Source organism: Natrix helvetica (genome assembly GCF_964273705.1).
Source record: "Natrix helvetica genome assembly, chromosome: 3".
NCBI classification, from domain to species: Eukaryota; Metazoa; Chordata; class Lepidosauria; order Squamata; family Natricidae; genus Natrix; species Natrix helvetica.
Window position 1 is genome coordinate 129,160,305 of NC_138549.1, and position 13,111 is coordinate 129,173,415.

General features: G+C 35.6%; 1 protein-coding gene across 2 annotated transcripts in view; it reads left to right on the plus strand.

Annotated features, from left to right (window-relative positions):
• Nucleotides 1–11,547, plus strand: part of CNTN2 (contactin 2) — a 51,189-nt gene extending 39,642 nt beyond the window's left edge. For both annotated transcript variants that reach the window (XM_081947841.1, XM_081947842.1), the window contains exons 15-23: nucleotides 874–1,032; nucleotides 1,149–1,298; nucleotides 2,059–2,129; nucleotides 3,424–3,658; nucleotides 4,059–4,174; nucleotides 4,472–4,658; nucleotides 5,802–5,914; nucleotides 6,298–6,466; nucleotides 7,234–11,547. In XM_081947841.1, the coding sequence (XP_081803967.1) occupies nucleotides 874–1,032; nucleotides 1,149–1,298; nucleotides 2,059–2,129; nucleotides 3,424–3,658; nucleotides 4,059–4,174; nucleotides 4,472–4,658; nucleotides 5,802–5,914; nucleotides 6,298–6,466; nucleotides 7,234–7,343 (1,310 nt within the window). In that variant the 3' untranslated portion in view covers nucleotides 7,344–11,547. The remainder of the gene's footprint in view (nucleotides 1–873; nucleotides 1,033–1,148; nucleotides 1,299–2,058; nucleotides 2,130–3,423; nucleotides 3,659–4,058; nucleotides 4,175–4,471; nucleotides 4,659–5,801; nucleotides 5,915–6,297; nucleotides 6,467–7,233) is intronic.
• Nucleotides 11,548–13,111: the final 1,564 nt, after the last annotated feature.

Genomic DNA, 13,111 nt, shown 5'->3' on the forward strand with positions numbered 1-13,111 from the left:
TTGTCAATTGGGAGGACATTGATGGATTGTGACAACCTATGTCCTCTTTTTTCCTGTTAAAATCATATTGTCTGTGCTTATAACTTATAAATCTATGATATATCTTCCTGCTTTTTTATTTCATACATTTAGTGCATGCAGAGAATTGTGATATACTCATTTTTTCCTGCACTATAACTTAGGCTGTTTTCTTTGGAGGGCATTACATTGTGTAGCAAATCAAAGATGCCTGCCATGTTACCCATTCCAGTTCAGTTTCATGCTTCTTTCTTGCTATCAGTTTCCATATTTTGGTGTTTGGTTTCTCTTTTCTTTTTAGCTTGTTTTTATCCTTGTTTCAATGGCTGTAGTTTACATTGTTACATGCTCTGGTTTTAAGATTTATTCCAATTTTTGGTGGGTATGGTTGATGTTCAGTTTGTATTTGTTTAGTCTAAGGCTAAATGGGTCTCCAACCTTGGCAACTTTAAGCCTGGCGAATTCTGGGAGTTGAAGTCCTTCAGGCTTAAAGTTGCCAAGGTTGGAGACCCCTGGTCAAAGGCATACACTAAATATATAATCCATCATATTCCATAATAGCCATAGGTGCTATTTTCCATCTGATTATTTATTTTTCTATGAAATCTGCACCTAACTACTGTGGCCAAAGTAAAACATGTATTGTGTTCTCTCTTTTTGTTGTTGTTGCAGCTTTGAAAATTGTATGTTAAAGGGCGATTTGAACATTATCATTTGAATTCAGAGTAGGACTGCCATTATAGCAGGGAAAGAAAATGCAATAGTGATCTCCACATTTTGTCCTTCCTCCAGCAAGCCTATGGATCTCTTGAGCTGGACTTTTTAAATGCAATTTCTGTCGTTTCTTTTTCATAGGTCCTCCAGGCCCTCCTGGGGGATTGGTGGTAAGAGACATCAAGGACACCACAGTACAGCTAAGTTGGAGTCAAGGTTCTGCTAACCACAGCCCCATAGCTAAATATGTCATCCAAGCCCGCACCCCACTCTTTCCACAATGGAAGCAAATGCGTACCAGTAAGTTTCTTGAGGGCAGTGGCCTGCACTAAGTAGGTTTCAGTATAGAGATAACCTTTTCTCACTTTTAGTGCTGGTTGTTCTATTTATTCTGTTTCTGTGCTTTTGGGTTATAGATCCCATAAATATCGAAGGCAATGCAGAAACAGCCCAAGTTGTCAATCTTATACCATGGATGGATTATGAATTCCGTGTCCAGGCTAGCAACATCCTTGGTAGTGGAGAGCCCAGTGGGCCATCTACTAAAATTCGAACCAAAGAAGCTGGTGCGTATATATAAAACATAAAATAATGAAATTTGGGATCAGCTGCATAATGTTATTAGCATTCTCATAGCAAGGTAATAGCCGAGATGCATTATCTTCTTCTTCCTTGGATTCGGCAGCCAGCTTGTGTTAAGGTTTATTATCGTAATTTGTATTGTTTTCATACTTTCTGGGGACTAAAATTCTCTTTTCGAAAAATGCATATTAGATAAAATCTTTTTTATTGCATGGTATTTTAGCTTCCTTGCCTTTAAAAGAGTGGTTCAGAAATTGTGACTCCACAACAGCTTAAAATTATGAATCACACTTTGTGTGATCCCACTCGTTAAATAATTATTGCATTAAGCTTAAGAAAGTTGAGAAGTCTAAGCGTAAATGCCATGCATTGGGTGTCATTAAAAAGAGGGGACCTTCATCTAAATTGCTCATGAGCCCCAGGAGTTCCCAATCTGTAGTTTGAGAATCTCTTCTTTAAATATTCAAAAAATAATAATCATGTTAAACAAGTCATAAAGCAAAAGACCAGCCATTCCAAATCTCATTTATTTTATTTTATCTTTCACTTGGTAGAGTGAAAGGAAGAGGAAATGGTTCGGTAATAGGACAGATATTTTGAATACAGAAAGTTCCAACCACAGATCTGAACAATTGAAATGCTTTCTAAAATCATGACTATCAATTACTATCAATTTTCACTGTTATTTGGCTTTCCCCCCCTAATTCGACTTGTATACTGTCTTTTTTACTGGGAACACAACAGCCCCTACTGTTGCACCATCAGGACTTAGTGGAGGAGGAGGAGCGCCAGGGGAACTCATTATCAATTGGACAGTAAGTTGGCCACACAAGCGTACATTTTCATAATTAATGTAGTACAATTTCTGTTTAACAGGAATGTTTAGGAACATGGAAGTAAAGCAGCTATTCAAAATACATGAATGTTGTGAATATTACCTGGTGTTACTTTTCCTGTATTTTCTTGAGTAGTCATGGAGAAATCATTTTTTGTGTGCCAACATTTTCTTTATAAACTTTGCATGAATGACTATATAAAAATGCAAACATTGTTTAATGGATATTGAATATTACCTTAAAGCTACTGTGCACAATAGGCTTTCAACCACCTGTAAAATATTTATAGAAATTGTATTAAAATACATGGATACATTAAATTCCATTAAAATGTAGGATGTGGCAGATCAAACTGGGTAGGAGAACATGCTAAAATTGTCTTGGTGGATTCAAAATTGAATGTGAGGCAACAATGTGAAGGAGCTGCAATATAACGACAATGTCAATACTGTACCTAGAGAATAATTCCTATGGGAGGTGGGAGGTCTAGAAACATGAAATATAAATAAATAAAATAATTCCTCCATGACTGACATTGGTGAGACCATACTTAAAATAAGGGAGCCAGTTTTGATCATCAAATTTTAGAGAGGACAACGATAAACATGTCAAGAAGACAAAAACCCAGTTTATTAAGGGTCTGGAAGAATGCTCCGTTATTTGAGGCATGACTTGAAGTACTGAATATACTTAACAAGGAAAAGGGAAGACTGGAAGGACACATGATAGCAGTCTTCAAGAATCTGAAAGTTGTCATGAAAGGACAGAGCAAATTCTTTCAGAGCTGTCCCAGAAGACTGGACAAGAAAAAAGAAGTATTTAAATTACAAGAAAGTAAAATAGTTGGATATTGTAAAAAACCAATTCTCAGTATAGAGAGTGATTCAACAGTGGAATAGATTATCTCAGAAAATAGTACAGTGGAGTCTATCTAGATTGAGAGAGATATGTTGAGAATATTGTAGTAGTGAATTCATACAATGAGCAGAGGAATAGATATGTACAGTATATGCTGTATCTACATGAAACATAATTTCACATACTGTTACTGGGTACAGATTTTTACCTGCTATGTTGTTGTGTTGTTGTTGTTTTTTTTTTTTTTTTTGATAATTTGGATGTTTTGTATTATTATTGCATACATTAACCTGTAATATAATGGCATTATAAAATCTTAACTGCATAAGTATTTTTCAGCATTTCTGTTTTGATCACTGATCGTTTTCTTGCCAACCTACCCTCTCCTTTTTTCATGTCACAACTTTCATCTCAGCCGATGCAACGAGAATACCAAAATGGAGATGACTTTGGATATAGGCTTTATTTCCGGAAAGAAGGTACCCAGTCCTGGAAGATTGCAACTGTGCCTCATGCAGAATCCCTACATTATGTTTTCCGCAATGAGAGCATTGCTCCCTATACACCATTTGAAGTGAAGATCAAGGCCTTCAACAGGAAGGGAGAAGGGCCAGAAAGCCTCGTATCTATTGTGCATTCTGCAGAAGAAGGTAAACTGGGATTAAAAAGATTTAAAAAGATCTGTAGCAGAAGTTCTTGATTTCCAAATATACCACTATCTGACAGTTTCCTAGACACCATGAACTAAAGAGTCTGGGAAAGTATATGAATTTCCTCTAATAGTTATAAAAGTAAAATTCGAAGTAATAATATATAGTCAGCTATCATTTTTTCCTATAGATTCTAGCTTAGAATCAGTTTAATTTTCTTCTATTTCTCCTAAAAGCACATTAATGAAGTTAATCAGTAGCATTTTTGATAAGATGTTTACTGCTTGGTCTTTTACATTTTGGTCCAGAGTCTGGCTTCTGATCTTCATCTTTAAAGCTGGATTAGATATGCCATACATGTAAAGGAATTTTTTTCTATTGAATTGTTTTACTTTGACAGAACCAAGAGTGGCTCCGTCTAACATTACAGTCAAGGCAGTAATGGCCACAGAAATGGATGTTTCTTGGAATTCTGTGGAACATCATGATATGAATGGAGTCCTCTTGGGTTATGAGGTAAGAGATGGGACTGAAACTAGAACAAGGCAGAACCTTGTAAAATATTACCTATAAGAATAAGAAACAGATCATTTGCTTTGAAGTCTCAACTCATGTTGAAGCCACTTCACTAAATCAGCAAATTGTCTTATAAAATGACACAGGCTGTTCTTATGGAATGGTAACATGGGCTATTCAGTTTATATTTATGTAACGCTAAATCGATAGAATTTATTCAATGCCTAAGAAGCCCAGATTGTTGCTTAGGATCAACTGAACCTTCCTCTGTACAGAAATGTATGTTACTATCTTCAGATCCGATACTGGAAACATGGTGACAAAGAAGAAGCTGCTGACAGAGTAAGAACAGCAGGTCTTGTCAACCTGGCACATGTGATTGACCTCCATCCCAATACAAATTACCATGTGTCAGTCAGAGCATATAATGGGGCAGGAACTGGGCCAGCAAGCTCCCCCACGAGTTTCTGGACAAAAAAGCCACGTAAGTGAACATTTGATTAAGTAGCCATTACTCCTCTGTTTTTCATGTAATTCGCCTGCATGTAATATTCATGGGTATTATTTTCTATACCTATCATTCTGCAGTGGAGATCCGTTTTTAATATATATTATTTCTCTGTTGTTTCATGTTGGTGGGGCTACTTTTGAGTGCCTCTTAGAGGATGCAAACAATATCAGGGTCCTTCCCTTGTAAATGTAAAACAAGGGAGCATTTGGAACCAGAAACACATGGCAAGAATATCTTCAGGGAAGGATGTCAAGATGAAGATGAATCTATTCAAAGAGAGGGCAATGCATGCCAGGCAGAAATGTCAAAATCACGATTTGTGCAGCCATTGTTTTTATTGGCCTAAAGGAAATATGTCTTTTTGCCTTCTGAGAAAAGATTGATAAAATAGAATGTGTGGCAGCCCAAGCCAACTGCAGTTTGCCCACCACATTTTTTGCAGCTTACAAAAGTCTCAGTAAATATCTGGGATTTAGACTTTTTGACATTTCCAAAGGAAAAGGACGTGGTATAGCAGTGGCTGTTTTTAATGTGAAAGATCACAATTTATAGGTAAAGGTAAAGGTTCCACTCACACATATGTGCTAGTTGTGCCTGACTCTATGGGGCGGTGCTCACCTCCATTTCAAAGCCGAAGAGCTAGCGCTGTCCGAAGATGTCTCCGTGGTCATGTGGCCAACATGACTAAATGCCGAAGGTGCATGGAACACTGTTACCTTCCCACCAAAGGTGGTTCCTATTTTTCTACTTGCATTTTTACATGCTTTTGAACTGCTAGGTTGGCAGAAACTGGGACAAGTAATGGGATCTCACTCAGTTACGCAGCGCTAGGGATTCGAACCACCAAACTTCCGACCTTTCTGATCGACAAACTCAGCGTCTTAGCCACTGAGCCATTCTCATTTGTGAAGTATCTAGGAATAAATACAATACAATGGAGATGTTTAAATTCTTCCATTTTTCAAATGAATCAGGAAAAGAAACTTGGTGCATCTATGAGTCACTAAAATAAAATATTAATAGTTTTTAGAGAGATGAAGAGGTTGGCTGTGGTATTCAGGCTACAGTTTGCCTTCTGTTCACTTTCTTTAAATATCTACTTTTTACATTTTCTAGCACCAAAAATGCTGCCTGGCAACATTACCTGGACATTTTCCAGCTCTAGTGTAAGCATTAAGTGGGATCCTGTGATTGCCAAAGCAGATGAATCTGTTGTCACTGGCTACAAGGTATTTATAATCTGTAGCATTTCCCCCATGAGTGAGTGATTCTTAATTTTTAAAGAGCAGTATAACAAATCAGTGCACATGGTGGCATTACAAAAATTCATGGAATGGTGGGATTACTGCATTAATCACTGAAAATCAGGTCCTGCAACCCAAGTCTTGGTTCTGTGTTTGTTGGCAGTTCCTTAGAGTGTGTTTTCAACCTGCAGGCTACTGTCTGTAGACCTAAGGTTATATATTGTAAGTCCTCTTAAATTTGCATAGGATGAAGATGGGTATATTTCATTGAAGAATATGTGCAGATTTTCTGGATAGTAAAGAAGGAGGGGAGGAAATTGAAAACATAGGAGAGGCCAACAGTAAACTCAAAGTGCTTTCATCCACAGATGCTGTATCGTCCTGATACACACTCAGCTCCTGTTCTATACATAGCCAATAATAATTGGATTGTGATCCCAATACAAGAAGATTCAACTCATGCACTGGTGCAAATTAGGACAACAGGCCCAGGTGGAGATGGTGATCCAGCAGATGTACACATTCTGAGGAACAGTGGTGCGTCTGCCCTTTCCTGAATACAATTTTGTATTTTATTCATTTATTTAGAACATTTGCGTACTCTTTTCAGAAAAGAAACAAAATCTTGAACTGCTTGCATTGTTTTGTTTTTCCAGTAGAGTCAGCATTTCACCAGATCTCTAAAAACTCAAATTGTTGTCTTCCAGGGCATGCACATTCATTTTCCCCTTCTTGATTCTATTTTCCTTAATTTCCTACGTGGTGTGATATTAGGAAAACTAAGAACAAATGATTTAGAAAAAAAAACATTTCAGGGGTGACCAATCCCAGTTTTATTCCCTTCCATATTAAAGAATCAATAATAGCACAATTTTCACACTTTCATTTCTGGACATGATCCAATTTACTGTACATGACTGCAACTCAAAAGTATCATGGTTGGTAGAAAAAGTGTTGAAATTATTATACATTCAGAGAAATTAGATAGTGAAACTATCGTATGAACATCTGGTTATGTAGCAAGAATTTAGAATTTATTGTTCCTTGGATCTAAATAATGGTAGGGTTGATTTTTCTCTCTCTCTTTAGATTAAAATTTAAGATGGAGAAGAATTATGGGGTTGCAGTTTTCAGCTAATATTTGAGATAAATATAACTAGTTTATGAATTTAATACATCTACTAGAAAATGCAAAATATGAATTCAATAACACATTTGATAAATCTCCTGTTTGTTAGAAAAGGGGATTGTTGGTTTTTTTTAAAAGAAGAAATAAATCTGCACAACTACTTTTTTTTTTGCAGGCACAAGTATGATGGTGGAAAATTCTTCAGGTCATCCAGTGCTTCATACAATGGTTGCCCTAACTCATGCATTAATAATGCTTGCCCTGATTGGCTCCTCAGAGCTCTGATATTAACCACTAAAATGGAAAGTTATTACATAAGATTTTTCGTAATCTAGCAAATCCACAGTTCACCATTTGGACTACAAATTTCTACCACAACTATCTAATTATAGACAGTACTTAGTGGAAGAGAACTTGAGAAGAAAATATACTTTTTTCTTTCTTTTTTAAAGAATGTATAACATTTCATACAAGACCTGAGTCTTTGATCAATCAGATTTTTTTAAAACTGACAAAACAAGAGGTGATTTCTGGAAACTGGATGTGTCTTTCATATTACTGTATTCAGTAGATTTTTCTGCCTTACAAAGCCATGTGCAAAAGTAATGACACTTAAAACTCGATCTTTTTTTAAAGTACAAGAAACAAAAGACAAATGAGAATAAATGCATATCTTCCAAGAGAAGATGTCTCAAAGGATGAGCATGTTCTGTATCATTCCCAACTGCAGCCAGTATCGTGCCAAGGAGTCCGGTATTTAATGTTCAAATGGAACTTATTGAGGGGCAATATTGTCCCAATAAACTTTTTCTCAAGGCATCTGGCTGGAGGAGACAAGCCAATAGAAACTGTCAGATATCTCACACTGCACAGACTTTTGATGAACAAAACAAATCTAGTTTGCTGAAAGTGGGATATTGATGGCTCACTGGTGAAACCAAAAAGTAATAATAATTTGCCTTGTACTTTGGCTTTTATTTTGCATTTCCTGTGACCATTCATTTGTGCTTCTTGAAGAGGTACATTATTTATGCATTCAGACTCAAAAACAGCTCATTGGTTATTGCATTGTCTTATGGTTTCTCAATAGTGGGAGTTTTATGGCAGTAAGGAACGCTTTGGAAATGGATCATAAAGACATTTGAAGAAGAAACTCTTACTCCCCCTTGTCAGGAGATACTGGTATCATTTGTCCAAAGTTCCTCAACCCAATTTGGAGGTGAACATAATTGAGTTGACATGGTAGTTAAAAACAATAATTAACACTTTAACTTGAGCTTAATTTTGCCAAATGACAGTATTAATTTTTCAGATTGTTCTTCAGAAATTTAATTTTGCTAGCAATGGATTTATCTGCTTAGTTGTTTTTGGCATAAATAATAAGGAAGGGGAGATTCCCATTATCAGTCTTGAAATACTGCTATACTTTTCTAAAACACCATCCTGCTTTCCTGAATTCAGCAGAATATACTGCTGAATTTTTTTCTGAATGGAAATTTTCCAACTACAGCAAAACCTTGATGTAGCAAATCATTTGGCAAGGCAGGGGTGTCCTTTACCCATGGATGTTTGTTAAATCTGAATGTACATTATTTGAATCAATTTATGACAGTTTATAATATTTCATAATTATATGTTAAGTAATGGGAATAAATTGATAGAATGCTGACAGTAGTTATAAATGTAAGTGAATTTAGCAGACTACTTTAGATACAATGGACTTAATCTCCTGCTTTGGAGAGTTGTTTGGATGCAAATTTAAATTTGTTAAGTCCATTAAATCGAGGTTTTACTGTACAAAGAAGCTTCCTTTGTCTTTTCCCTTATCAAAACTTACATGTAATAAAGGAACTGAAGGCTTAATGTTCCACATTTCTATTTAGGATAAGGTCCTATTATATATTCATAACTACATTTCCAAGGACGGTTTGGCCCTCAGAACAATCATAATTACCTAATAATAGCCAAAGCTCAGTGTGGTGTTGCCCATCATTTTTAAATGTGAAGCAATGGAAAATGTAGGGTCAACCCTAGACAAGATTTTTAAAATATAATTCTCTAAATTATATGCAGAAAATTTTATGAAGAGAAAGATCGAGGAAAAAGTAGAAGTTTGAACTTTGAACACATCCCTTCTGCACTTTCATCCTTTCCCCTATGCAGCTTCTTGTCACTAGAAAATTACCCACCATTAACATGAAACATGCATTCTACAGATGATGAAGATTATGTGCCATCTGGCCATTATCAACTCCTACTGGCAACACTTTTCTCCAGGAGGAACTTGTCCTATCCTGGTCCTTCAGCTTTTCCAACAGTACACCTTGCTCTCTTCATTTTCTTTTTCTCTTTCCTTCCACCTTTCCCAGTATTAGAGCCTTCTTCAGAGACCTGGGTGTTAACATAATATGTCTGAAGTAGGACAGTTTGAGCCTGGATTAATTGATTTGTTTGATGATACATTGATTTGTTTTCCTGGCTGTCTACAATATAATCAGGCATCTTTTCCCACATCAAAGCTCAAAAGCGTCAATACTTTTCCTCGCTTGCTTCTTCAAAGTCCAACTTTTACTTCCATATAGAATCATAGATAATACCATGGCTTGCATGATTTTGATCATTGTAGATACAGGCATATCAAGCATTGAATATCTTTTCAAATCTGCTATGAATGCTCTGCAAAGTGCTAGTCTGTGACATATTTCTGAACTGTTTTTTATTTTGATGGTTGATCTTAAAAAGCAGAAATTATCCACCACTTTGTTATCTTCGTTGTCAATTATAAGACTAACTGGTCTATTTATTGTATTTGATTGCATTTGTTTATATTTTATTGTAGTCTCATTTTTCACTGTTCTCCTTGACTTTTATTACTAGGGCTTGCAAATCCTTTGCATCTTGGCTATTATTATCAGCATAGCACTGATTATTGATGTTCTTATGCCAGTTTTGAATGTTAATCTTCTTCCTATCTAGCTGCTTAATATATATTTAGCTTATAGGTTGAAAAAAAGAAGGGAATACATACAGCCTTGTTGCATTTAGTTGTCAACCTGGAGCCAGTCTGTTCCACTATATTCTGGCTGTATTGTGGCTTCCTGATCTTTCCATAAGTTTCTCATGAGAATAAGATGTTGTGAGGGTCCCATTTTTCTTAGCACTTACTACAACTTGCTGTGACCAACACCATCAAAGATTTTCTATGAAGCACATTGTAACTTCTTTTTGGTATTCTTTGGCTTTCTCAATTCTGCAGCATGAATCAGCAATAATGTTCCTTGGTCTTTTCTAAAACCAGCTTGAACATCTTTTTCAGTGTAGGGCTCAAATCTACAACAAATGATTCTAAGCACTATTTTGTTAGCATGTGAAATTAATGATATTGTATGATAGTATGCACTCTTTGTTAAGTCTCCCTTTTTTGGTATTGGAATGCAAATTGACCTATTCTAGTCTATTGGCCATGTTTAGGGGTTTTCCAGATACACATTTTCCATTCCCGTTCTTTCTCTGGGAGCATCTTTTGTTTTCTGTTATTAAAAACTAGAATTCATAAGATACCCATAGGGCAATCCAAGTAGAATTCCTCATGACCAAAACTGATAGTTCATATTACAAAGTAGCAAACGATTATTCCCTTGTTTCTAATAATCTTCTAATACCTCACTAAACTGAGAGCTTAAAGGGAAGTTGATAGAAATCCTACCTTAGTTTTGGATTTTGATGTGCTTGGGAAGTATTACATATCTATGCCATTATATATCTTGTTATCTTATGTATTGGCTGGCAGCATGAGGGCAGCAACTCATTCAATTAAGAATATCTTAAACATAATTATAATAGCTTGTGCTATTTTGCCAAGTTCTGGCTTTCAATTTCAAGGAGAACATTTACAGTAGCTCCATTAGAAAGCCTGCTCATGCCCCACTTTTAAAAATATTGACTTTGGCCCTACTAGCTAAGACCACTAAGATCATTCAGCTACTGTTACTACACCATGAATATGGGACACCTATTTTTTCAAGGTAGGCTTGCTGCCTTTAAAAAGTTATAAAATGTGAAGTGGTGGTGTGCAGTTCTTCATACCTAGAATGAAATACTTCATATGTGCCTGCATGTGCATTTCCAGTACCTAAGAATGTAGGAAAAAATTTCCTTCTGTTTGGGGGAGAGAAAAAAAGATACAAGCACTTCAAGAATGGAAGGGGATAATCGATCATGGCTCACTGGCCTCATGTTTATTCAGATTCTTAGGTTTTGCCAGCAAGCTCACCTCTAGGCTGGTGCTATAATAACAAGCCCAACATTAATAGCACATTGACGAGAGTACCAATTTGATACCTAATGCTCCCTCAAACACCATTTCAATAGCTATACTTTCTTCAACCTATACAAATTAAGAGTTATTCCATTTTACTGCAACCTCACCATAGTTTCAAAAAAAAAGTTAATCTAAAATAACTCCACCCACATATATTCAGATTTTTTTTCCAAAAATGTTAGAGAAATTGTTTATTTTGATATGAAACGCTGAGAGTTTAGCAAAGAATCTTGCCCCTTATTACAGTAACTTTCCAACATGGTAACTTATACATATATTGTTTTGACATTTCAGACATTTTCCAGAATTGGAATTTGCCTTTCCTGCCTATTAATCTTCAGAAACTATAAATAAATAAATAAATCATGGACTATAAGATGATACAGGTGTTATAGTTGGGGTGTAATTATGAGGCTATCAAGTTATGTAAAACACTGCCGAATCTAAGAAACAGTTCAATTCACTATTCCATACCCCTAGTATTAGCATATAAGAAACAGCTTGCTGAATCAGGTCAAGGTCCATCTTAATTCAATATTTTGTTTTCATGATGGCCAATTAGATACCTTGTGAGATAGTTACTCACAAATAGCAGATGAGACATGCCCTCCTCCTAGAGTTGTTTTCCCTGCAGAATTCATGGACAGATCTTTCAATCACTCTTAATTTTTAAAAACCCAAGGGTACTTTTCAGATGTGGGGGGCATTGAAAGATCTGTCCATCATGAATTTATGCAATACTTTTTAAAGGCTATCCAAAATAGTGCTCATCATCACACTTTATGAAGATTGTCTGACTAGCAACAACTCACTGGTGATGTGAAGCATTCTGCTAGTCCTTCAATTTAAAAAGTTTTTATAAACTAGAAACAACTGAGAATTAATTTGAGATTTCATGCAGGTGCCCTATCACAAAATATGATCACTTCAGAGCCATGATCAATAACTCTGCCCTGCAGATTAAGAAACCAAGATTAAAATAGACTTTAGCCAAAATTCAGTCTGGGAATTTAAATGTTTTTAACCTAACAGTCATGTCTTGAACCTGTCAAATGCATTAATATCTCTGCCATATAGTTATAGATTGCAGTTCAGAGGCATAAATGCAAAGAAAAAAGGTCAAAACTTATAAATTAAGTAGAGGTAGCAGAATTCAGAAGTTCTCCCCTTTCACAGTAAAATGTGAAACACACTGAAATGATAGACCATTCATTCACTATTTTATAAGAAAGCAAATGCTTCATTGCAAGGAGGTGCAAATTGGTTTTTGATGCCCAGGGTTCAGATTTTTAAAAAGGGGAAATGCAAAATAGTCCAATTCCTAGTAATGCTAATGATTATTTCTTTTATCTATTTTTTTCTGTTTGAATAACATGAACATTAAAAAAGAAACACGGAATAAGTTATCTAGTGTTGTGTATTAGTATTTTACCAATATTTTTCTACTTGTATTTTGTTCAAGAAGTCCTGTTGTCATCCAACTCTATTGTGTTTGGTACAGTAGAACTTTGCCACTTTTCAGGAACATGAAAAAGTTTTTCCTTACTTGGAAAGGAGATACATATGAATGTATGTATATAAGAATAATAGGAGATGTGCTCTAATCCTGGTTTTAAAAATGCTAAGTTTTCAGATATTTGTATAATATTCCTTCGCTTATTATCTTATGAGGTCATATGGAATGCTCTCGTCTCTCTTCCACGTAAGGGATCAATAAAAAATTTTAGATCAA